The sequence below is a fragment of the Sylvia atricapilla genome, chromosome 1 (genome assembly GCF_009819655.1).
Source record: "Sylvia atricapilla isolate bSylAtr1 chromosome 1, bSylAtr1.pri, whole genome shotgun sequence".
Classification (NCBI taxonomy): domain Eukaryota; kingdom Metazoa; phylum Chordata; class Aves; order Passeriformes; family Sylviidae; genus Sylvia; species Sylvia atricapilla.
In genome coordinates, this window is record NC_089140.1 from 100,009,091 (window position 1) to 100,033,006 (window position 23,916).

The 23,916-nt window shown below is 43.5% G+C and overlaps 1 protein-coding gene across 1 annotated transcript; it reads right to left on the reverse strand.

The window, feature by feature from the left end:
- Positions 1-4,350: 4,350 nt before the first annotated feature.
- Positions 4,351-12,177, reverse strand: TUBB6 (tubulin beta 6 class V). Its single transcript, XM_066328811.1, has 4 exons — positions 12,057-12,177; positions 11,418-11,526; positions 10,194-10,304; positions 4,351-5,890 (listed from the first exon to the last, which is right to left on the reverse strand). Exons 1-4 carry the CDS (start codon positions 12,111-12,113, stop codon positions 4,827-4,829), a joined length of 1,341 nt encoding a protein of 446 aa, XP_066184908.1. The 5' UTR covers positions 12,114-12,177; the 3' UTR covers positions 4,351-4,826.
- Positions 12,178-23,916: the final 11,739 nt, after the last annotated feature.

Consider the following 23,916-nt stretch of genomic DNA (forward strand, 5'->3'; position numbering starts at 1 on the left):
AGATTGTCAGTTTCATACTTGATTGCTTAACCTAAAGCTATGGGGTTTTTTCCCTGCTTAGTTGAATACAGTTGTTTTAGTAATCCGCTTCTTGTTGTTTGCTGCATGCGAAGGATTCATCAGTTGGAGAATTCAGCTGTTCAAAAACTAATGGCCTGTCTCCCCATCCCGGCAGAAGACAGGGAAGCATGGTTGGAGGGTGGAGTGGTGGTTAACGGGGGGAAGGAAAATGGACCAGGCTTCTCTGCTGGGGAAGATCCTTTAAGGGTGATGAGTCAGAAGGCAGGTTAAAAGGATAACTTGTGACTGATTCCATCTGTATGTTGCAACATACTGGAAACCAGTAGGATGACCAAGGGAAAAGTTTATCTGAAAGTTTAGACCCTTGATTCTAAAGGTATTTGAGTTAAACTATTTATGGAAATTATTCTTCTGGATTTTCTTCATGATAGAACTTTTTCCATCTGTGATGTTACCTGGCTTTACAGTGAAAAGGAATGAGGGAAACAGAGCAAATATGGCTATTTTGGGCATATTTACTGGGTATTTTTACTTGTTAACCACTTCTGTTTATCCCTGTTGTGTTTATTGAAGAATTGAATGATAACCAGGAAAGCAGTCTAGAAACTAAACTTCATTTCCTTAATTATTTGAGTCAAACCAGGAAAGCAGCCTAGAAACTAAACTTCATTTCCTTAATTATTTGAGTCAAAGTTTAGAATTATTCACTGCAATAGCAAAATTCTTCTGTAAAACTGAATCTTGCACACATGATAAAGCAGTGACTTATATCTGCCCTTATGCTCTAGTGTTGTATCTTACATGTCTTCTGCATTAATGCCTTGTTCTTTTCTCATCCTCCAGTTTAGCTGAACACTTGTCTGGGATACTCTGTGGCCAGTGCTGAGGACTAGCTGTGCTTATACAGTAAAGGTCAGAGTTTTGCATTTCTTCATTCCTTGCTAAATAAAACCAAGAGGAAACTCAGCAATCAATCCCCAAAACTCTTAACCTGACTCTTCACAATGGCACTGCCAGACTCTGAAAGAATCATCTCCAGCAGATGATTTCTCTTACTCCCTGTTTGTGTCTACTAATAAATTCCACTCTTGTTCAGTTGCAGTGTGCAATTAATAGGTGTATGAAAATGACCTTACCTCTCTTTTACCTTTGCCTCTGTTTTAGAGCATTAATTTGCTTGCTTAGCCTTACATTAGCAGGTCTTGATATTCTGTGCCAAAAATGGCAGAATTCGACAGTGTTGGGATTTTGGAAACAAATATATGGAAAAACAACCAAAAAAAGTTGTTTACCCAATCTGCTTCTTTGAAGAGGATTGCTAGCCTCCTTCAAGTCCCAAATTTAGGATGTCAGGTGGTTGAACATAAATCAAGAAAAATCAAGTTTAGTCTGTGCCATGGCTGTCAATAATGTTGGATTAATTTCTGTTGCAAGCACACTGAGCAATTCTGGTTCAGCTACCAGGGGCTTGTGCAGCACCAAGGGAGCTGTTGAGTTCCCTGCTCCTCCCACAGCCAGGAGAAAAGGAGCAGGTCTAAACCCTCTTTCCCAACCTGGCTCTGTTCCCAAGGGGTGACCACATTTTTCTGAGGGATGCAAGTGCAAGAGAAGGAATGGAGAGCGTAATCCGAGCAGTAATCGTGGGATGCAGCGAAAGCAAGGGCCTGAGGTGGTTTGGTTAAGGCAGCATGTGCAAGGACTTTCCAGCATGTGAGCTGAGGGTCTGCCCCATTCCTTGCCGGCTTTGCCCAGAGTGGCTTTGTGAAGGAGCTGACCTATGGAGTTAGAAACTGGGAGCGGGTGAGGTGTTGCCTGGGAAGAGGGTGAGGCATCAGGACAGAAATTGGAATCTAAGTGGTGTGGTATTTTCTCCTCAGCCTAGCAGTGACACGTGTTTGTGTCTGAGCAGTGGGAGCTGCACTTGCAGGACTCCTGTGGTCTGGTTTGTCCTGGCAGCCTGCTGCTAGATACTGCCCTGCAGCCAGATGCAAAGCAGTTAAAAAAGAGAGAAAGATGGTGGGCCAGGCACAGGAATAAAAGGTGCCAGAGACTAGGCTGAAAAAACTAGAGGAGGAAATGTAAAACGCGCAGGTGAGGAATTTGAGAAGAAGAATAACAAAGCCAGGGTGGGACTCACCGTGCAAAATAAAAGAGAAGCTTCCAAGAAAAAGGCAGGAATTATTTGAAAGGAAGTGCAACTGAAGGAATTGCTCACTAAACTTGCTACTAAAACAAATTTCAGTTGTATCTCAGGAAAAGAAGATGATTAGAGTCGCTTGACTGAAGAGAAACAGGAAATGTTTGTGCTTCCCGTGGCTCTGTTACTGCTTATGCACAAGCTGGTCCTCTGATGATCCTCCTACTACAGGTTCCTGGGTTCATTATGGTGGGAGGGGTTATTTTCCCCCTAGGATCAGATGGAAGAGCTGTCTCTTTTTTCTAAAGAGAACATTCGTTTGCCTCTTCCACCTCCACACATTCTAGAAATTCACATCAAACAGTTGCAAGTAAACACATGCGCAAGAATGGGTGAGTCAAAGCAGGATCATTGTGAGGTCTGAATTCCACAGCCTCAGAGTCTGCATTCTGCATTTTGAGTCAAGTGTATGAAATGCAATAAGGAACAGGCTGGTTCACCAAGTTAATAACTCCATTATTTAGTAATGCCAAGATATCTGGAATTTTTAAAGTATTAGATCTTCTTGGTTTTTTTCACAGTAATACCAGAATTTATAACTTGGATCTAGTTATGAAATCTGTGTTACAACAAAATGCAGTTTCGCACACAATAAGATGGTTAATTCTATTTCCTTCAGCAGAAATTATGCTAGTGCTTTAATTGGAGAGCCTGTGCCACAGCTGTGTGATGGCAGGCTCTGAGCCTGTAAGGCATCCTTCTCCCTTTCAAAGCAAATAGTCATCAACCATTTACAAAGAATCAACTTCACTTTGAAGTTTAATGGCTTTACTCCCAATGGATTTTGCCTTGTATTGTCCTGCATAGTAATTTCTCTTCAATATATATTGTGTTATAACTTTATCTCACACTGTGATTAATACATAGCCACATCTCACATTTATAAAATGTGTATTAAGGGTGCCCTATGGCTATTCATAAATCCTTCAGGCATCACTAGACATAGCAAAGTATGTGGCCCCTGTCAATTTGCTGACTCCTCTATCGTCCTTCTAAAGTCAACCAAGCTCCGCCTCTGTGCCAAAGGCAGTCTGGTTGGCATGTTCCAGCAACTGTCTCAACCTCTGAAGTAATTTTCTGCAAAAAACTTGTACTTGATTAAAGTTAGTTTGGTTTCTGTGCGGAATAGAATTGGGCAGACAGCTTCAGGTTGTGTGATTAACACTTGCTGGGTTTATATACTTCCTAAAGTACTGTCTTGCTCCCTGAATCCCAAACTAGCAAAGCATCATCTTTGTCAGAAGCAGCAGACATTTGGAAATTTCACTGTTTGTAAAGTGCCTTTCTAAGTATTGAGCAACACTTCTGCTTGGAAAGTGCTTCTGAAAGCAAGAAGAAAAAGCAAGAGTTCTTGAAACATTTAAAGTTTGGATTTCCAGAGGTTTTTCTCCTTTGTTTGCTTGCTTTGTTGCCTAGGAACTGGCCTAAATAGGACTCCAAGCAGACAGAGTGTTCTCTGGTAGAGGCTCTCTAATGGAGGAGGGCTGTTTAATTGATATGAGCAGAAACATAAAGCATGCACAGAGAGCAAATGCCCAGCAGCCACTTTGTCAGCTGGCTTAGGCAGAGGCCTTTCTGTCTTGGCCTTAGTGGGGGCAGATAAACCTGTTGTTCATCTTTCATTTTGCCAACTGTTTCAAGTATCATGTATAAATGCTCTTGTACTTTAACCTTTCCCTGTCCAGTTATTCTAACCTATCTTGGTAGCAAGATGTACAGCATCTGTAGGTGTGGTGAACTTACAAACCCAGGCAGCGAGATGTGTTGGCACACAGCCTATGTCTCCTGTCCCACCATGATCTGTGGAATATCTGGATTTCAGCTACACGGGCTGGCTTAGGAATAGCACCATCAGAAGACCAGTAAGATGCTGGGGTGCCATTTTAAACCCCAGAGATTCATGAAATCTCTTCATCACAAATGCAGAGATTTCATATATATCATTGTGATTATTCAGCAGCAGCAAGTGATGAAGTCACATCACACAAATCCAGCCTCTAGCCTGCAGCTCACTGGGTATTTATGTAGCACTGACTGCCCAGAACACTTCTGCTTGAGAAGATACAATTAATTTTTATTTTAGAGGATTGGAATCAAATATCACTGGTAACAGCTAACTGTACATAATACCTAAAACTTTTTTCTTTTATTATGAATAAATTTTGTTTGTGGCAGTTCAGTATTGTATATTTGGTACAGAATACTTCAAGCTCACAAGATTTTCTTACTCATAATTGGATGAAAATGTGAAGTAGTGCAGCTCTAATTTGTAGACTTTCAAGCCTATTTTACATCTCTTCTACAGTTTTAGGGATGACAACCCTAAAGAAAAAAGATCCCAAACTAGCACTCTCCATGTTCAGACTCTTAGACCAAAGTTTTAACAAAATGCCTTATATTTGTCACATGAATAGAAATGGCCCAATTTCCAGACATGCTGAAAGTCCTCAGTGATCCAAATGGACTCTGAGGAGCACTTCTAACATCTGAAATTCACGCTCCCTTTTTTATTATTTTTTTTTAATTGCAAGTATGCATTTACAAGCCTAATTATCAGAAATCCAGATATGAGAATTTGGCCTGGAAAAAAATCTCGCACCTAATTTTTTTAGTCATTGACCTCTTCTTCATCATCTTCAAATGCTTCCTCTCCATCATTTGCTGTCGCTTCTTGGTATTGCTGATACTCTGAAACCAGGTCATTCATGTTGCTTTCTGCTTCTGTAAATTCCATTTCATCCATTCCCTCTCCTGTGAACCAGTGGAGGAAGGCCTTTCTCCTGAACATGGCGGAGAACTGCTCCGAGATCCTTTTGAAGAGCTCCTGGATGGCAGTGCTGTTGCCAATGAAGGTGGAGGCCATCTTGAGGCCACGGGGAGGTATGTCACACACTGCCACCTTGACATTGTTGGGGATCCACTCCACGAAGTAGCTGCTGTTCTTGTTCTGGATGGCCAACATCTGCTCGTCAACCTCCTTCATGGACATGGGGCCGCGGAAGACGGTGGCCACCGTCAAATACCGGCCGTGCCTCGGGTCACAGGCTGCCATCATGTTTTTGGCATCGAACATCTGCTGGGTGAGCTCTGGCACCGTGAGTGCTCGGTACTGCTGGCTGCCTCGCGCCGTCAAAGGAGCAAAGCCCGGCATGAAGAAGTGAAGGCGCGGGAAGGGCACCATATTTACTGCCAGCTTCCGGAGGTCGGCATTGAGCTGGCCTGGAAACCGCAGGGATGTGGTCACCCCGCTCATGGTGGCGGAGACCAAGTGGTTCAAATCGCCGTAAGTGGGAGTGGTGAGCTTCAGGGTGCGGAAACAAATGTCATACAGAGCTTCGTTGTCGATGCAGTAGGTTTCATCCGTGTTCTCAACCAGCTGGTGGACCGAAAGCGTAGCGTTGTACGGCTCCACCACTGTGTCAGAAACCTTAGGGGAAGGCATGACACTGAAGGTATTCATTATCCTGTCCGGATATTCCTCTCGGATCTTGCTGATGAGAAGGGTTCCCATTCCAGACCCTGTCCCTCCTCCCAGGGAGTGAGTGAGCTGAAATCCTTGCAAGCAATCGCAGTGCTCACACTCTTTCCTTACTACGTCAAGCACAGAGTCAACCAGCTCTGCCCCTTCTGTATAGTGTCCTTTAGCCCAGTTGTTTCCTGCACCAGTTTGTCCTAAAATAAGATACAACAGGGAAAGAAAATATACAGAATTATTGGCAAGGTTCTATATTTGCATGCTGAATGAACTCACATCTGTAACAAAAGCTGCTATAAATCTGTTAGGTGGATAACTGTGCTCTTCAGTTTTGCCTACAAATATCTCTGGAAGTATCAACGTAACTTTTTTATACAGTCTTCGGCAGTTTTCATTAATGCCTTTGAGTGGTTTTTGGCTTTATTTTTCTTTTTTTGTCATTTTACCTTCCACATATGCAAAGATGGTCTTAACTCCTTGTTTTGAAAACTTTCACGCTCCTAGTCCTGATGATACTGTAAACACAAGATGACTTGTTTAATATTTAAATGCTTTCTGTCTGTAAGGACCATGAGGCATGCAAAGCTAAATCACAGATACACGTATCTCAATGAAAATGAGAGGTTCTTGGACTGTTCTTATGAGTGAAATAGAAAACACTGTCATTCAAGAATAGAGCTGGGCTTCAAAATCCTATTTAACTCGTTATATCAGGAACTCTAGCTTTTTAAATTCATGGTTACCTAGGCTGAATGAAAGTAGTGACCAACAGAAGCTTCAGGGACATTATTTCAAAAACTTAGAAGTTAAGTGCGTTTTAGGTTTTACTGACTTCCTTGAAAACTCATTATTCTTCAAGATACACAAAATGACTTGCAAAACAGAATTACTGAAAAGTGATGAGTCTATTCTTTTCTTCCCAAGGCTTCCCTTCTTGTTTTATGTGCCACTCAGTTTACTAAGATAGGCAGTGTGGATCATTTGCTATTGTCACTATTTTGTTATTGCTTAGGTAACAAGGAGGATTAAATTGGGGAATCAGTTTTTTAGTAGTCCTGTTCCTCACAGTGACTACTGTACACATACATTGTGCCACTGAACTCACTTAGGGTACTCCTGGGAGTGGTATTCAGACCGAGCAACAGTTTCAGAACTAAGTATAGAGCTGGCAAACTGTGTGCTGTTCCCCAAGACCTTCCCCTCCCTTCTTATTTTCATGTTTCATTTCAATTCCCATGGCACCATGGTGGTGTCAAACACATGAACCAGGGAAACTTCCGGCTGCGATGCTTCTGAAATCCTATGCATTTTTTTCCCCACTGCATAAATGCTTGGTTTCCTCATGATGTATTTGGTCAGTTAAGGCATTGTTCTGTATGTTGCTGTGTTTTTCTCTCTTTGAGCCTAGGGAGCTCAGCTCTTCCTGTCCAGCTGGGCAAAGCACAAAGTAATATCCTTTCAGAATTAAATATGTTTGTAAGCACCTGCAGCCTGCTTGAGCAGATCCCTTACTGTGGAAAGGACAGCACATCAGGATCCACAGAAACAAGCAGACACCTCCAAAATGCAGAAGGTATTTATCTCCTAATGGAAATAAATTCTGATTTTAGGACAACTATCAGCTACTCCTGTGGCAAAACCACAGTCCATCCACTAGTCAGCCATGTGCCTCTGGACTCCAGCACTTTCACTGGAGATTTCCTGCTTCCACACCCAGTTATCTTATACTTCCAGAACCCCTGGCTCTACAGCACTGTAAGACTACCACAGCACAGAGCATGTAAACATGCCCTGGAAGCTCCAGACCCCATGACAATACACCTGGAGATGCCAGGGCCCTGACAAGGCTGCCACAAACCTGGAAATCATGATCACAATCCTGTGAAACTCTACTAGATGCCCTTCACTAATCAGGTACCTATCTACCCGACCTCTGAAAATCTAAGGTAAACACACAGAAGTGATCAAATTTCACCAGGACTAAACTGTCTGGGTGGAAAATGAGCCTGTGCCCACCAAACTCAGGATCTGGAAAATCTTTTGCCAGTCCTGGAAGCCCATCTCCAGCATCCTTTGTCTGTCATTTACCAGGATCTAAAGAAGCCTACATGAAGCAACCCCACAACTTATCTGCACTCCTGGCACCTCTTCTATCACTCTTTTTTTCACCAGCATGCTGTAGGGTTATCACACATGTTCAGGTTGAGCTGCACATGCAGAGAAGCTATTTTTCTAACAGCCAATTTATTTTTTTAATCCCTAAAATGGCACTTGTTTCCTACAAACTTCTTTCACTCCTCTACTCTCTTCACTGCTCAAAAGATATGATAAACCTGGTAAAAAAGCTCAGTAGCTCGCACATTAACACTTAGGAGCCTGTGAACAGCCCTGCTGCAGAGCTTGCCTTTGGCTTTGGCTGCCAGACAGCTATTTTGTGGTTGCCCCCATCAGTTCATACAAATAAAATTGGAGTGGTCTCTCTGTAGCAAATCTAGCAATGGTGTAGACAAGAAAAGAACAAGAAATGCAAAAATGTGAAAGTGAAAACTGGTTAACAAGAGGAGACACATCAGAGTTCACAGCAGCTCCTGGTGGGGAGTTGTGTGCTGTCAGAAGGCCAGGAGGCCTGCTGCTCTCATACAGCAAGACCATTCCACTTGCAGCTCTTCACCTTTTAAATCACTACCTTGTCAATACAGGCATTAAAGTATAAAGATTATGTTGCGTCCATCTCAAATCTCTTACTGGTTTGGTATAAAATTCCTGTATCTGGAGTGTGTGACCATGAATTGGATACACCTGCATTGCTGCCCACAGTTACTTGCTGTGGAGTCAGGGGCACATGCAGGTTTATACAAGCAGAGGTGGAAAATACCCCCATCAGAATGAGCTCGTACAGCCTGGGGTATGGGACTGCCAGCTTCTGCCACAAAATCCCTTCTGGGCCCAGGCCAGATTTTTAAAAGAGAAAACAAAATGCTTTGTTGGCTTTTGACACAGAAGGTCATTACTTCAGCGCTCAGCCATTCTACATTATTCAGCAGGTTGGGAGGACAGTGCCTGATGCTGGCAGAGGCCTCTGTCAGATACGAGTGGATCACATGCTGTTGGTTCATTGTTATCTTGGCAGGAAGGGAGTACAGCAAACTGGACTATTGTTGAAGACATTCTGAATTGATTTTGCTCTGGTTTTACTGGTGGTGTGCCAAACTGTAAAGCTCCAGTTCAGGTATTTCCATATGTCAGGTGAATTCAATTTCAGAGGGTTTGTATGGTTGGTGCAGGTGAAAGGGAATGAAAGGAAAAACCTGAATACAGAAACAGATTTCATAAAGCTGCCTGTGTCTGTGGCTTTTCTCCCTAAGCTTATAGGTTGTAGCTTACAGCTCCTTTGGAAGAGATCCTTAACATCACTGCCATGGACTTTACAGGAGAACAACATGGACAGCATAAAAGTTGTAAGTCAAAGACTTAAAGAACTCTGCATGGCTTTTTTACTCCCCTCTCAAACTCCAACAATCCAGACTTAAGTTTGTTTTATACCACCCAAACTATGTTTATCTTTGCTCTGTCTGTCCTTGGCAATGTTCCTTCCTTATGTTAACATAACATACCAAACTAAGTTCCAACTTAAGCTTGCCTTGTCAGGAGGAAATGTGTTTGTGGCTAGTGCAGACTGAGAAACCAAAAGGACATGGAAGTTCTCATGGTAGCTTTCATTCAGACTTCTTGTTTCAGCAAGTGGCTCACTTAACTTCCACATGCTGTTTCTCCTTTACTGCAAAAGGACTGATAATGCTTCTGTACTTCATGAGGATACTTTGAAAGGGTAATGTGCATTTTTAAGCTTAGGTGGAAAGTATTACAGAATTCCAAAGTTAAGGAGTAAAAGTAAAAACAACCCTCTGCAAAAACACTGCAAAACCAGAACATCTCCACATACTCTCAGACTGTTCCTCATCGTGCTAGAAAATAACCCAGTAACTGGCTACAAATGTGCTTTCCATATTACTGCTGATCTTCTACCACTGTTACTATACTGCAAGGATCTGCTGAAAAGATTTAATTACACAGCCTAAAAACAATTCTGTGCTCAAGCATTTAATGTGAACTTAAGTGAAGAGTAGTCTGGTTGGTTTGTGGTTGAGGTTTTCCCTCCCCCCCTCCATTTTCTGCAGAACCTCTGTGCATTTTGTTGTGAAGAACTGGCTTCAGGATTTCTCTGGAGTTACATATGTGGAAAGCAAATGTACTTTATCTGAATACCATACCAAACTTCCAGCAGTTTGCTAACCAAAGGAAGGATCAACAGAAGAATAACTTTTTCAGTTAACAGGATGTTTTGACTGGCTTACAGATAATTGCAATTCCACTGATAGCTATTAGGATTTCTCAGTAGAATCACTGTGGAACAGGGAGACTGAACGCTTTTTGACCATTCACTTGGTAACCAAACAGCCACAGAAGAGCTCTGTATTTTTAAAAGAAACATGCACATACCAAAGATGAAATTATCGGGCCGAAAGAGCTGACCAAAGAGACCAGACCGCACACTATCCATGGTTCCCGGCTCCAAGTCCAGTAAGACTGCTCTTGGTACAAATTTGTGGGCTACAACAAAAAGTAAGCATGCTCTTAATGTTCGGAAATAAGCTAACACAGTTATAGCTTTTAATACACAAGTGTATCATATCTCATTTTGTTAGTCTAATATATAGTTCATACATATATATGTACTTCCTATGCAGAAAGTCATGGTGGTGAGAAACTCAACTCCATAGGAATAAATCAATTCAGCTTGGAAAACAGACCTGACATAATTTGGGCTCTACAGATTTTACATTTTGTAATCTTTTTATTAGCAAGAGATATTAGGGAGTTTCTGACTAGAAAAAAAAAATGTTTACTTATTCTTTTTAACAAAGTAGGTAATCTTTTCTGTGAATCTAGGGTGAGTAAAGTGCTTATGTTCAAGTTATCCTAACACATCTCCACAAATTTGTATTCTTGAAGGATCCTCCTCCACTGAAAGAGCTACTTGGTGTACATGGCAAACAGCAGGAGTCAGCACGTCTACCACAAAGCACAAAATAAACAATCTGTGTCAAGCCGAATTTTTTCAAGGAAACTCAGGTAAATAATATGAATTAATCTCAGCTGGACAAACGATTAAACATTCACACTTGCAGGTCCAGACCAAAGGACTCTAGATTCCCATGTTACACTGTCAACACCTTTCAACAGCAGAGGACTCTGAGGACTTGGGTGCCTTTTGGCATCTTGTTAATGAAACAGTTCTCTATTACCTGTGACCCAACCATCTCATTCATGAAAATTAAAGAGAGAGTACTGCAGATGCAGGCTCATAAAGCCAACAGTTTAATTTGGAGTAATTGAAGAAGTGCATCTGGTGAAGTAATCCCACATTTGAAGAGCAAACGCCTACCATGATGTTAAATAATAAACAAACCTCCACCTTCAGACCCTAAGGACAGCCCCTTGTGCCATTTCTCTGTGTCCGGGGAGATAGCACCCAGCCATCTTAATACTATGTAAGAAAGTAGACGGTATTTTTCTGCTGAGCCGGGCACAGCTGTGGGGCTGGTGGCATGTGAGGAGTGTGGCCAGATGTGCAATATGGCTTTATGAGCCCGTCGTCTTCTGATTCTTGCGCCTCTTCCCAGGGAGTCCCCTGTCCCGCACCCCTCGCCGCCCCACACTTACAAGATGATTCATTGTAGTAGACATTGATCCTTTCCAGCTGCAGCGCTGAGTCACCGACATAGCCTCCGGCTGGGTCAATGCCATGCTCATCACTTATCACTTCCCAAAACTAAGGGAGGAAAAGCGAGAAGTGGGTTGGGACCTTCCCTGCGGAGCACCGGGGGCCCTGCCCGGGCCGGGCCGGCGGCAGCTGCCGGATTCCTGGCGCGCCCGCGCCCCTCCCTGCCCGCGCCGCGGGAACCGGGCGGGCACCGGGATTCAAACCCAGCGGGCCCGGGCCTGCGGGGCCGCCCGGACCCTGCCGCCCTCCCCGCTCCTAACCGCACCCTGGCCGGCTCAAACACAGAAATAGTTTTTAAAACAATTTTTTGAAGCTGTCCCGTTCGGTTTCGGTACTTCCCGAGGCCTTTTATGGTCACGGGGAGCGGAGCGATGCGCGGTGTCCCCCCGGCGCGCCCGGCAGCGGCTCATGGGGACACGGGGCGACGGGGAGCGGGGCTGGCACAGCCCAGCCCAGCACAGCCCCGGCTGTGCAGCAGCCCCGGGCTCCAACAGCCCCGAGGAGCCACCGAGGGCGTCCCCCGGGCGCTCAGAGGCTCCGCAAGCGGCGGGCAGGCGGCGGCTCCCCTTCAGGCTCACCTTGGTCCCGATCTGGTTCCCGCACTGTCCCGCCTGGATGTGCACGATCTCCCTCATGGCTGCGCCCCGCTGTCCCGCCGCCCAGCCCGGCTGTGCGCGCCGCCGTCGCGCCGGGCGGTGCTTTATGCGCTCCCGCTCCCCCCGGCGCTCGCCCAGCGGCCGCCCCCGCCCGGCGCCGCCCTCGGCACGGGGCGCCACACCGCTGCTCGGCCACCGCGGCCCTGGCATTGTCCCCGCGGCGGTGGGGGGCCCTGCGGCTCCTCCCGCCCCAGCTCCCGTCCGTGCTCTGCTGCTCACCCCAAAACCAGCTCACCAAACGTCGCTCCGGCATCTTCACCCCCGTGCGGCGGCCGGACATCGTCGCCTTCTCCGGCTCCTTTTCCGTGTCCCCCTGCCCCGACGGGCGCGCACATCGCAGCCTTTGCTGCAGAATTCTTCTGAGACAGAATTTCTTCACAGAAAGGGTGACGAGACATTGGAACAGGCTGCCCAGGGAGGCAGTGGAGGTGTTTAAGGGAGGACTGGATGTGGCACTTAGTGCCACTGTCTAGGTGACATAGCACTGTTTAGTTACGGGTTAGATTCGATGATCTCAGAGGTCTTTTCCAACCCAGCTGATCCTGTGGTTCTGTGATTCTGTGAAGGGGCAACATCCAAAAGAATGCATTTTGCCCTTCTCTGTGCCTTGCCATCTTTTTTACACAGCTCTTTCCTGATGGGTTTTTGGTTTTGTTTTATTTTTGGAGTGTGGTGGGTTTTTGTTTGTTTGTGTTGTTTTTGTTTGTTTGATTGATTGGATGGAGGAGTCTGTGGTTTTTTTTGTTGTTTGTTTGTTGTTTGTTTGGTTTTTTGGGTTTTCTTTTGCCAATAAGACAAGCTTCTGCCTGAAAATTGTAACTGGGATGTCAAGCAGTCTGTGGAGCAACTTCCCTGAGAGGTCATGTCACCACAATACAAAGCATGCCCTGGGATATGCATGGTTTGAAATGGCTTGATTTTTAATGAAAAAGGAGCTTTTCTTTCCCCTCCGGAGAGAAAGCCATTTCCCACAGCCGCTGAATCAGTTTTATGATCCCTTTGGGTAACTGCTGCACAGTTTCCCAAGTAGAGAAGGTGCCTGCTGTCAGGCCAGCATGACTCTTCCATGGGGTGCCATTGTCTTTATAGCCTATTCCAGAATCTAGCCCTGGTGGGGGACATTCATCTGTCCATGCACATCTGTGCTGCCCGACCCGTCTCTGCTGTTGTGCAAGAGCAGCCCTGAGGCCGGAGTTACAGAACCTCCTTATCCACTTGTTGAAAGGTGGCCCAGCTGGGGCTCTTCTGGACAACAATCTTGGGTGTCTCTACAGCTTGAACCAGTCAAGGTAGCCCCCAGTGATCAATATATAACCTCCAAAAAACCCAAAATCTGTATTTTGGGAGGCCACCTGCCGCCTGTCTGCCCTTACGTTGCTGTGATGTGACTGATGTCAGCTCAGCTCTGTGCTCTCGGATCCAGCCTTGCCTTTCCATTAATGTTTTTCAGCAGGGCTTGTAGCATCTTGCAGATGACCTCCAAGTAGCCCACATGCATCATGCTAGGCTGAGTCAAATGTCTTTCTGACATCAGGGAAGCAGCTGGAGGATCAGGATCAGCATGTTTGCCTTGCAAGCAGCCATTAGAGGAGGACTGGATACTATGTGCCTTTTTCTCTGCCGAAGGACTCAAAATAAGTGTCCTTCTGTGTGTGATCTGCATTTTTGGAAGAGATCCATGAACAAGTCATAATTCAGCAGCCTGATTAGTGAGGCTGTCTTGGACACTGCCTGAATCTATATGTCCTTGACTATGCCTTCCAGGCCTGGCTTTCCCCATGCTTTGCAAATCCTCCTGTCTACTGTTCATACCTGCCTGTTGCTGCTATCCCAGTTTTTAAAATTCAGTAGTTTCCCAGATCCAGGTAGTGGTAAGGCTGGATGTGTAGGCTCATACACATACAGATACAGACATGGCTGGCCACCCTGACTAGCCCAGGCAGAAAACACAGCACTCACATAAAAACCAACAGCATTAATGGCCTCATCCTGTTCCTCTCTCTGGCTGATCGGGACAGAACACCATTAATGGAAAATAAATAGGTATTTGTATACGTCTGTACAATATGGATCCCTCTACAGCTGGTCTGAGACACTAATCTTATTCTGTTGTGGACACCTGAATTCCAGTTTTTTCCAGTTGCTGGTGAGTGCAAATGTTGTCCCAGAGGCTCAACTCTAGTTGCTGGTAATCAGCTCTATGGCTATGAGCTATGGCTCCCTTGTCCAGTGCTGGCTTTAGGACACTCAGCCTGTTCAGCAGCTGGCCTCTGGATCCCCAGTGGCCTCACACAGAAATATAAACAGGCAAACAAGTTTCTCTGGTAGCTAGTCCACAGTTGTGGCCTTTCCAGCAGCTGACCCCACCACAGTTTCCTCAACAGGTGACTTAGAACCCCTTGTTTCTCCAGCAGCCAGCTCAGAGATCCTCTGGTCTCTCTTCTTTCCAAAAGAAAGTTCTTTTGTAACTTTCTTTCCTGTACTCATGGCTGCTCCAAAACTTGACTTCCACTTTCACCTGTTTGCTGGCGACCACACGAGGACATGCAGATTCACACAAAGTGTGCTCTTGTCTCTCCAGTTGCTGCATCCAACACACACAGGCCCCTGTGACTTGTGGCCGCCACCTCTAATTGGTGGCACTCAGGCCACCATACACACATATACACATGGAATATAGATGCTGCTCTCTTCCCCCCCAAAAAATTAAAATACAGCTTACTAAGGCAAGACAGACTGAGATGATCAGGTGCAAGGTGTAGCCAGACCAGCACACACACCAACAATTTGTTTACATCCAATCAGGTCACTTTAGCCCTGGATCCTTTTATTTTTCTATATCAAACAATCTTTATCCCCTCTTACTCCCACCTTTGATTCCTCCTCTAAACATCCCAAAAATTATCTTGTACAATCCCAAAGATGCTCTTCCCCTCCATCCCCTAGAGATTCCCAACCCCCTCAGGCAGTAACTCCTCTCTGTACAGTGATCCACAGAGCCTCTCCCACTGACTGGTGGTGATGGGTGTCAGACCAGACCCCAGGCTGGACTCTCGCTGAGGGTCAGTGTCAGTCATGTCAGAGGCTCCTTTCCTCTGGGTATGCTGTTGGATTTCTCCACCTGTTCCTTTGTGCTGCTTTCCATTTGTGGAGATAAACCTTGAATCACATAACCCAGCAGTAGGTCAAACCCGTATGAACATCTGAATCAAATTACATTTTAAGAATAAAAGTAAGAAGGTACAAATGGACATAGGCAGGCAGTAAGGGGAAAAAAGAAGCAATGAGAGCGTATTTAGTCCATATGCCTTCTGAAGAGCTGTATAAGTTGCACTGCCCGTGCCTGTAATTTTGGTAGGTTTATCTACTGTTTGTGAGCAGCAGTCGGTCAAGCAACATTTAGAGCAAACTTCAGCCACTTTCCCACACATACAAAGTCACTCATTGAGAAGGCTATAGAGCTCTGTGTCTGATGGAGGTGAGCAGCAGCTTACTACCCAACAGATTCGCATGTACAAATTTATTAGTTATGTAAATAACTTCTAATTTTCAGTCAGACCTGAATCAACTTGCAGCATCTCCATGTTTTACTGCTGGTAATTTGAAAGAAGACACTTTTGTTGGTCACTGAATGCTGATGTACCTTCACATCCTTTCCATCCATGCTTGTGTCTACTTAACAGTTCAGCTGATTTAGGAGGTGAAGGTGCCATAACCTGTGTCCATAGAAGCCTGCCTATTGTTCCTGAGTCTCCACAGCCTTGGTTTGGGATTTTAAAGGTACTTAGGTGTTTCAAGATCCTCCTATCTACTTAACTGTTGTGGATTACTTATGGATGTATTTTAAAACCTCACTAAACACTTCTTGGAAATTTAAGGCACATAAATTTCTCCCTGGGTGCTTCGTCTGACTGAGTCCATGAGATTCATTCTATATTTAGATTAATATAGAAACACACTGTAAATTCTGTACAATGGATTCTCACTTGTTATATTTGGCTCTCTCAGATATCTCTTTCTCACATACCTATAATATATATTGACCTCTAACCTTCATAACTCATAGACTTTTTTTATTTTCTATTCACTCCAGAGGTTAATTTAATACTTAGAGCACAGCTTTTTTTCCACCATGCACAGAATAGGAGAAGAACTTTCTTAAGATTTCCTTTGCAGATTTACTCCCTTCATTGTTGTTCCTTATTTATTTCTTTTTGCAATTTTAACTTCGCTTCTGCTGTTAAGAATAATTAATTAATATATTTAACCTGAACAATTAGTAAAATGTTACAACAGCTACAAACCACCAGCTCAAGTTTGCAGATTCATGCTGCAGGCAGCCTTTTGAACCATCAGGTCCAAACTTGCATTTTAGGGAATGGCATGACCATTTATGATAGAGAGGATATTATTTAAGGAAGATAAGTCTGCTAGGCCATATCTGGATTAGTCTGACATTTCTAGCTGGTAAAAACCTAGAAGAATTTATTTCCACTGGACACTCTTTGGTGATCCAATGTGATGGCCTTAAATGTGATGTGATTCTTTATTCCTGTTGGTCGGAACTGACAAGGTATCAGACAGTAGCAGCAAATTAAATACTCACACTGATTTTGTGTGAGATCCAGCTGCTTTGGAACAGCTGCACACATTCACAGGATGGGGCCATGGGGGGGTTGTAGAGCACTCAGTGTTTTCTGTCTTCAGGTTTTCTCATGTTCTCATTGCCTGTGCACAGGCTGAATAGAAATGGATTCCTACAAGATGATGAATTTCACAAGGCGGGACAAAATGTGTAAAGTGCCCATGCTGCAGAGTAAAAGGATTTTCCAGTAATAGCAGCTCAAGCAACAGTCATGTCCCACAAAGTCACATGGAAATTTGCTTTAATGCCCTGGAAAAAAACCAGTGAAGTTCTTCTGTATTTAGCCAGTCATATGATGTGATTGTTAAGCTGCTTCCTGCTTTTCAGGAAACACATTTGTGTTTATATCAGGGTTGTTGCTAAGACTATTTCTATTTACTGAAGCTTTTAAGGACTAGAGAGAAATTCATGCCATAAGAGAACATTTAACAAGTTAGCTGCCCTTTTCTTTTACTGAATGGTAAATTTGTTGCATTTTGATATTTAAGAATATCAGCAAGTGCCTATCCAGTGTTCTAAAGCTTGTTAGCACTTACATTAAATATCAAAACAATAAATATAATCCATATGGTGGATTTACTCTGACAGCTTGTAGCAGGCTAATAAATGCTACTAAATCCATGGCGACCTTTAAGAGAAAGGTCCAAAGATCAGTCTACTTCCTCTCTTTCACCTTTAGTCTGAAGAGTTTTATACAAGCTAAGAAAGGAAAAAATCTTAAAAGGATTTGCTTTTGGTTTTGGTTTTTTGTTGTTGTAGTTGTTGCCTGGCTTCCTGAGAAAACCAAGCATGGGAAGTCATGCTTCTGTTCAAGTATGTACCCCCATATGTCCACCACTGCCTCTCTTTCCATTAGCCTCTTGTGACAAAATCTACAAGAGGCACATGAGTTACAGAGATGCTGCAGCTGCACATGAGTCTAGAAACAGCTCAAGAAAAACATTTAAAAGGAGAAGTGAGACAGCAAGACAAACACACAGAGAAGTGCATGGCCTGTTAAGACAAACACCAGGCCACATATTTACCTCAGGAGTTTTATATTGCCCAGAAAAGCTGTTATATCTCATATGGTTCTCTGTTTCTTGCTCGGTCATCCCCCTCACCCATTAAACTTGTTGCTGTGGCAGCTGTGGTTTCAAGAATTGCCACCTATGCTCAAACTCAGTATGCAGAGGGTTGTCTTAATGCCACTCATCTGGCTGCTATCTGTAGCTGTCAGTGGAGACACTGCTGATGTTTGTTTTATCCCACAAGATGCGGTCTGAACTTTGTAATGTTAAAGCAAAGGTCACTAAGTCAAGTCAGGGAAAATATGTTAAAGGTACAAAGTCCAAGAGACTGTGAAGTGACACAGGAGGAATTCCACCATCTCGTCTGAAGGAGTTTCTAGCTGCATTTTCACACACTTTATCACTATTTGGCCAAATGGATGGAAGACTTTAACTCCAACCCTGAATATTCATGTGTTTGAGTACAGGTGCTTTTGCACTTTCCAGCACTTAATGTCTTTTGATTTGTAACATATTTTCTGTCCTTTGGAGTATTTTCTTTCAGCCCTTTGTTTCTCCCCATGCTTAGCCTCAATGCTAACAATTACTCATCCAGGACTTTATGCACAGTTGGTCATAGTGATTTTTATGCAATAGCTGTAGCACCTGGAGCAGAGGGAAGCATGTACCTGCCTGTTTTGTCAGGCAGAAATGTGTGTTTGGTGTGGCTGTGTTTTTAACCTCCATTCTAATCGGTCACTTAGCTACACAAACAAACAGAGCCAGAGAATGGGCTGCACTCTGTGTTCAGTAGAGTCAGTAAAGGGGCCAGGCTAGTGTTTCCTTACAGCTACAACCAAGACTATGGGAGTACAAAATTAAGGCAGGCATTCATCTGTGTTCAACTCTCCAGCCTCTCTGCACATTAAAGATTTTGGGGAACCAATCTGTTTGGAGGACAGAGTGAAAACATAATTTAGCTGGAATGGATACCATTCATTATCTGTATCATGTGGTGAGTGAGTGGTACAGCTGTAAGAGGAAAATGAATATGAGATATTGACAGCTTGCTTTTGGAGTTTAGTCAGCTCTGAATAGATGCCAATACAATGCAGAGCTTATCAATGAAGTCCTGGTGTTTCAAGTGTGGGAGACATCAGAACAAGGGCAAGAAGGTCTCTTAACCAGAAGTTGTGCTACAGACTATCAGAGGCAAAAAAGCACGTTTTGACCAGATGAGTGCATTGATGACAGCTGGTCTTAAATAGATGGAATATCCGTCTAATCTAGAATTCCATCTCTGACAGTAGTCACTGATGGATGCTGGGGAAAGGATATGGTAATGCTGCTCCAAAAATGCCCTTCTACATCTGGCAGTCAGTGATTAACTGATTAAACCTTTGTTGAACCATACATAGGAAGGATCTGGACCCCATATTTAATAGCTCTTTTCAAGTATCTTTGAAGTTATATAATTGCTTTTTAACACAGTTACACTTTCAGCCTCCAAAGTCTGCTATGGCATTGCCTTCCATGCACAACTGAATTCCATTTTGTGAAGAAGTAGTTCTTTCTGTTGTAAGGCTGACACCTGAAATTGGTGCCCCATAACTCTTCTGTTTTGAGAAACAGTGACTACCAGTTCCTAATGATCGTGGTAGCTGTGTGTAAGGTGAAGTTTTCAGTGGTTTTGTTCTTCATTTTGCCTGTCTGTCTGAATTTTTCTGAGATGAAAGTATTAGACTAATTAACCTCCCCATGTTTGAGTGTGACCCTGAACTCCTATGATTAGTCCTTGCTTATCAGCCTCCTTTACTAGCTCTACTGCGGTGTCTGTGAGATGGGAGTACCAGTATTTAAATCATGGCCATAATTTATGCAGTTAGAGGATACTTCCTGCTCTGATTTTTATTTTCTAATATGCCTTGTATTTGTCCTCTTGGTCACTGCTGAGCTTTTTCCTTCATTGAAAATAAAGGACTACCTCCAAAATGTCTTTTGACAGTGGTGGCAGCTAAATTAAATCCTGTCACTGGAAACACAGGGTTGGTTTTTCCTTTGCAATGCCATTAGGGATATTAAATTTCATCAGGCGTTGCTTATTCAAATTAGTATCATGAAATGCATCTGAAACTCAGTCCACCTGATAGCCTGATTAACTGTCCTGAAGATTTTTGTACAATCACAGAGATTTACCAGTTCAGTACTTTTTTTCCCCCGAGATCATTTGGAATTGAGCAGATCAGGTCCAAGCACAGTCTGTGGATTTAATCTAGAGTTTTCTTGTCTTTTGCTGTTAAAGCATCTTCTCCCATCCAGCTCAGTCTCCTTAACACTCTTGAGTAAAACCCCTTGCAGTGGAGATCTGAACTGCAGCCTGTGGGAGGGGAAAAGATTGGTTTAGGTTTTATTGCCCAAACTTAACTTTTCATGGTTTTATTCTCTAAGAAAAAAAAAAAGAAAAAAATGCAATAGATCTCTGAGATGAAGGGCTGGAGTCCTGTTTAGACTGTCAGCTGTTTAGCACTTACCAAACAAAGCCTGTATTTGAGATGAAATGTGTAGCTCTCCAGGTAACAGTGATTCATCTCACTGTGGGAAACACTTCTTCTGTGAGAGCAGGTTTGCAGCTAAAATCAACTATAAATTGCTCCAGTCAGGTCTTGGGTTTCTCAGGTGAGTCACAGTTTTCCTGTTCTCCTGTTTTCTCAGGTGCTGAGTGGCTCCCGGCTGCCACCCTTCCCTCACCAGCACAGATCCCTCTCATCTGTCACCCATGTCCAACCCAGAGCAGCATACCACTCCTAGCCTGCTCCACAAATGATTCTCTCAGATTACATGTGTGAGGAGAAGAGGACCGTTCCTCACAAGCCCTCAAGCCGCAGGACAAACAGCACAGCACAAGCTGCGACTGGACAAAGCCTGGCTTATTTTTAACAGGACCGTCCTCAGCCCTGTCAGGGCTGGGTGGGTGCAGCCACTGAAGGAACATACTCTAACACTGAGTGCACAAAAGCAGCTGAACCATCCCCCTCTGAGCAGGCTACTCCAAGAGTTACCTACTGGGAATAAGGACAGCAAGCCAACACTCACACACAGAGAGAACTGAACATTAGTTTTCTCAAAAAAGCGCTCCGCAGTGGTGGTACCGAGGGTGTTCGCCCCTGGCCTTGGACTGCAGCCCCTGAGCAGCATTACCATATTCATGATCTAAAGGCTTCTGAATGCTAAGAATGTAAGAGGTCAGTCTGGCCCGGGGCCAGGACTCAGCCCACTGCTGGCCCGGTGAATAATACACTTCATGGTCGGTTTGCTGAGCAGAGGACCAGCATGGGGAAGGATACGGGGTTACAATATACACTGGCTGCACAACTGAGTGCCACTGCTTTGTGGAAAGGGTGTGGAGACACAGATGTTGCCTGTGTATGGAAGATTTGCAGAGGGGTACATCTGTGCTGTGTAAATTTATTTCATTGTGGTGTCCTGGCTCTGTTAATGAACAGGGACTTCACGTTACATGTGGCCTGTATGATCTGTGGGGTCTGTCTGATATTTCCTTAAGCTCTAAGTAATCAGAAGTGTCTTAGGACACCAGCTTGGTTAGTATGAAGACAGTTATGCTCCAAGTGCTACAGAAACAAGGAGGCTGATCATTTCTATGTGAAAAGACTTAACATGAGCAGCCAGAGCAAAACAGATATAAATGCCTTTTTTTCTTAATTTATATTTGCTTAAACACCTGCCTACCCCCTCATGCCCACCCTGCCCCCTTCTCCCCTCAGCCATGAAGTATTTTTAGTTTGAATGTGGCCAGAAGAGATCTGGAATAGGTGATGGAAGGCCACAAGAGAAACAACAGGTCTCATGGGTAAAGGAGTCATCAGGGCAAGGTATAGAAAAAGAGCCAAAAGAACTGAGTGCTTGAAGCTGGTTACATCAGGGACAGAGAAAAAGAAGATCAGAATGTAGCAGCTGGAATTTTTCCAGTGAAAGAAAACCAAAAACCAAAATGTCAAAACCACCTAACCCCATCCCCCCCTCATATTAAACCCCCCAAACTCAACAATCTTTGGAGAAAAAGAAGTTAGAGAAAGAAAAGTGACTTTTTTTCTGTTAGATTGCCTTTAGTCATAGCTGATGCTGCAAGTGACAAAACCTGCTTTGCTTTCACTGATCACAATTCTGGTGAAAACTGAACATGGTACTATGTCAGGCCCAGCTAAGACTAGGAGGAATTGAGAGGACGGTTTACTAAATTTGGTGGTCACAAAGGTGGAACTATTAGAGACAGTACTTTTCTTATCAAGATGAAATATTGATCCTAATGTAGTATGCAGAAAGTACTTATAATAATGAGGGAAAACAGCTTGATCATCCCATCCAAAGATGAAATGGCTTTTCTGGGAGACTGGAATATTTGCAGCATCTATTTAATACTTTATGATTTCTGGTAAAATGGATTTATTTTTGCATAATCAATCATCTTTGAAAACACATTGGTTATTCTGGGGGATAATGACTTTTATTTAGGAAGCATGATCACTTGGGTGGAAATTAGAACAATATTCTGCAACTCTTCAAGGCAGCTTTTCTAAGGAACTTCCCTCAGTAATTCAAGAAAGCAAGAGAGCTGCAGCTGGGAGAGCACCTACATTAAGCACATTTTGTACAGGAATCACTGAAATGATGGCATTTGCAATTTAGCTTCTCAGGAATAAAATAGAGCTTACCATAGACTTCAGTTTGTCTAGCTCAATAATAAATCAGCAGTCCTTCTGCTTAAATTATAGTTTTCTTGTACATTCTCTCCTGATTTTTGAGATGGGAGAAGAGTATTTGAAAACACTCCTTAATAAAGAGCAGCAGCAAACCAAGCTATATACCTATGCAAGGGAAGATGCTTTGTAATTAGAAGTGTTTTTAACATAAAAGTTTATGGACTTCATGAAGTAATTAAAAATGTGTCATAAGAAATTACCTTTAGGACTTTAAAGGACTTTTTAGATGTCTGAGATTTCTCTGGGTCTATAACAGACTGACTGACTACACACTTCATTAAGCTACTGTTTTCTTAAATAGAGTTGTTGTCTGAGGATCTAAGAACTTTTTTTTTTTTTTTTTAATACATGACAACCACAAACAACCTGTTATAATAGTTATATTACTTACCCCCCTCTCCCCCCCTTAATCTATTCATAATGTATGCTAATTTTTGAAGCAGACTTTTTAGCAAATTGTTGGTCAATCAATTTTTTTGTGTTGGAACTACATAAAATGCATTATCCTGATTGTGGAGTCTATTGAGACATACTTTATTTCTAGTGTTACATTTCATTAGTTGTTTTGTTTTATGAAACTACTAACAGAACTATTTCAAAGTTATTTTTCCAGTGGTAATTGAAATTTATTAATAAATATTCCTAATCAAGAGCACATTAGGAGTGGGGCCTACTACGAACAAATCGGACTGATGGGTGACCTTAGAAAAAGCACGTCCAAGACTGAGCTTAGTCAAGTGAAAATATTAACTTTATCTCACATATGACTCTATTTTGTCCCTGCAAACATTGCTGTGAAAAGCCATTCAGAAATCACTCAAAAAAAATTTGTTTTCAATTTTACTGGCCCTCATTAGCACAAACACCTCGGGGGTTTTGCTTATTTTTATTTCCAGTGTTTTGTGCTTGTGGTATGTTAAATTTTGCTGTCTGCCAGGTACCCACCAGCTGATCTCTCACCTCATCCCCTCAACAGACATGGGGAGAAGATAAGATGAAATAGTGGGTCAAGATAAAGACAGGGGGATCACTGTTTTACCGACATCAGCAAAACAGACAGAACCCAGGGAAGATCAATTTAATTTCAGCAAAAAATAGAAGAAGATGGTGAGAAACAAAGGCAAAACAAAAACACCTTCCCCAAACTCTTCTTTCTTCCGAAGCTGAACTTCACTCCTTCGTTCCCAGCTCTTCTACCTCCTCTCCCTGTCCCTGAGCAGTGTAGAGGAATGAGGGTCACGATCAGCTCCACTCCACATCCTTTCTTTTGCGCTGTTCCTTCCTTCTCCCCCTTCCCCCTGCTCCACCATGGGCCCTCCCCACAGGATACAGCCCTTCCTTCACAGTCTGCTCCAGCCTGGCTCCTTTCC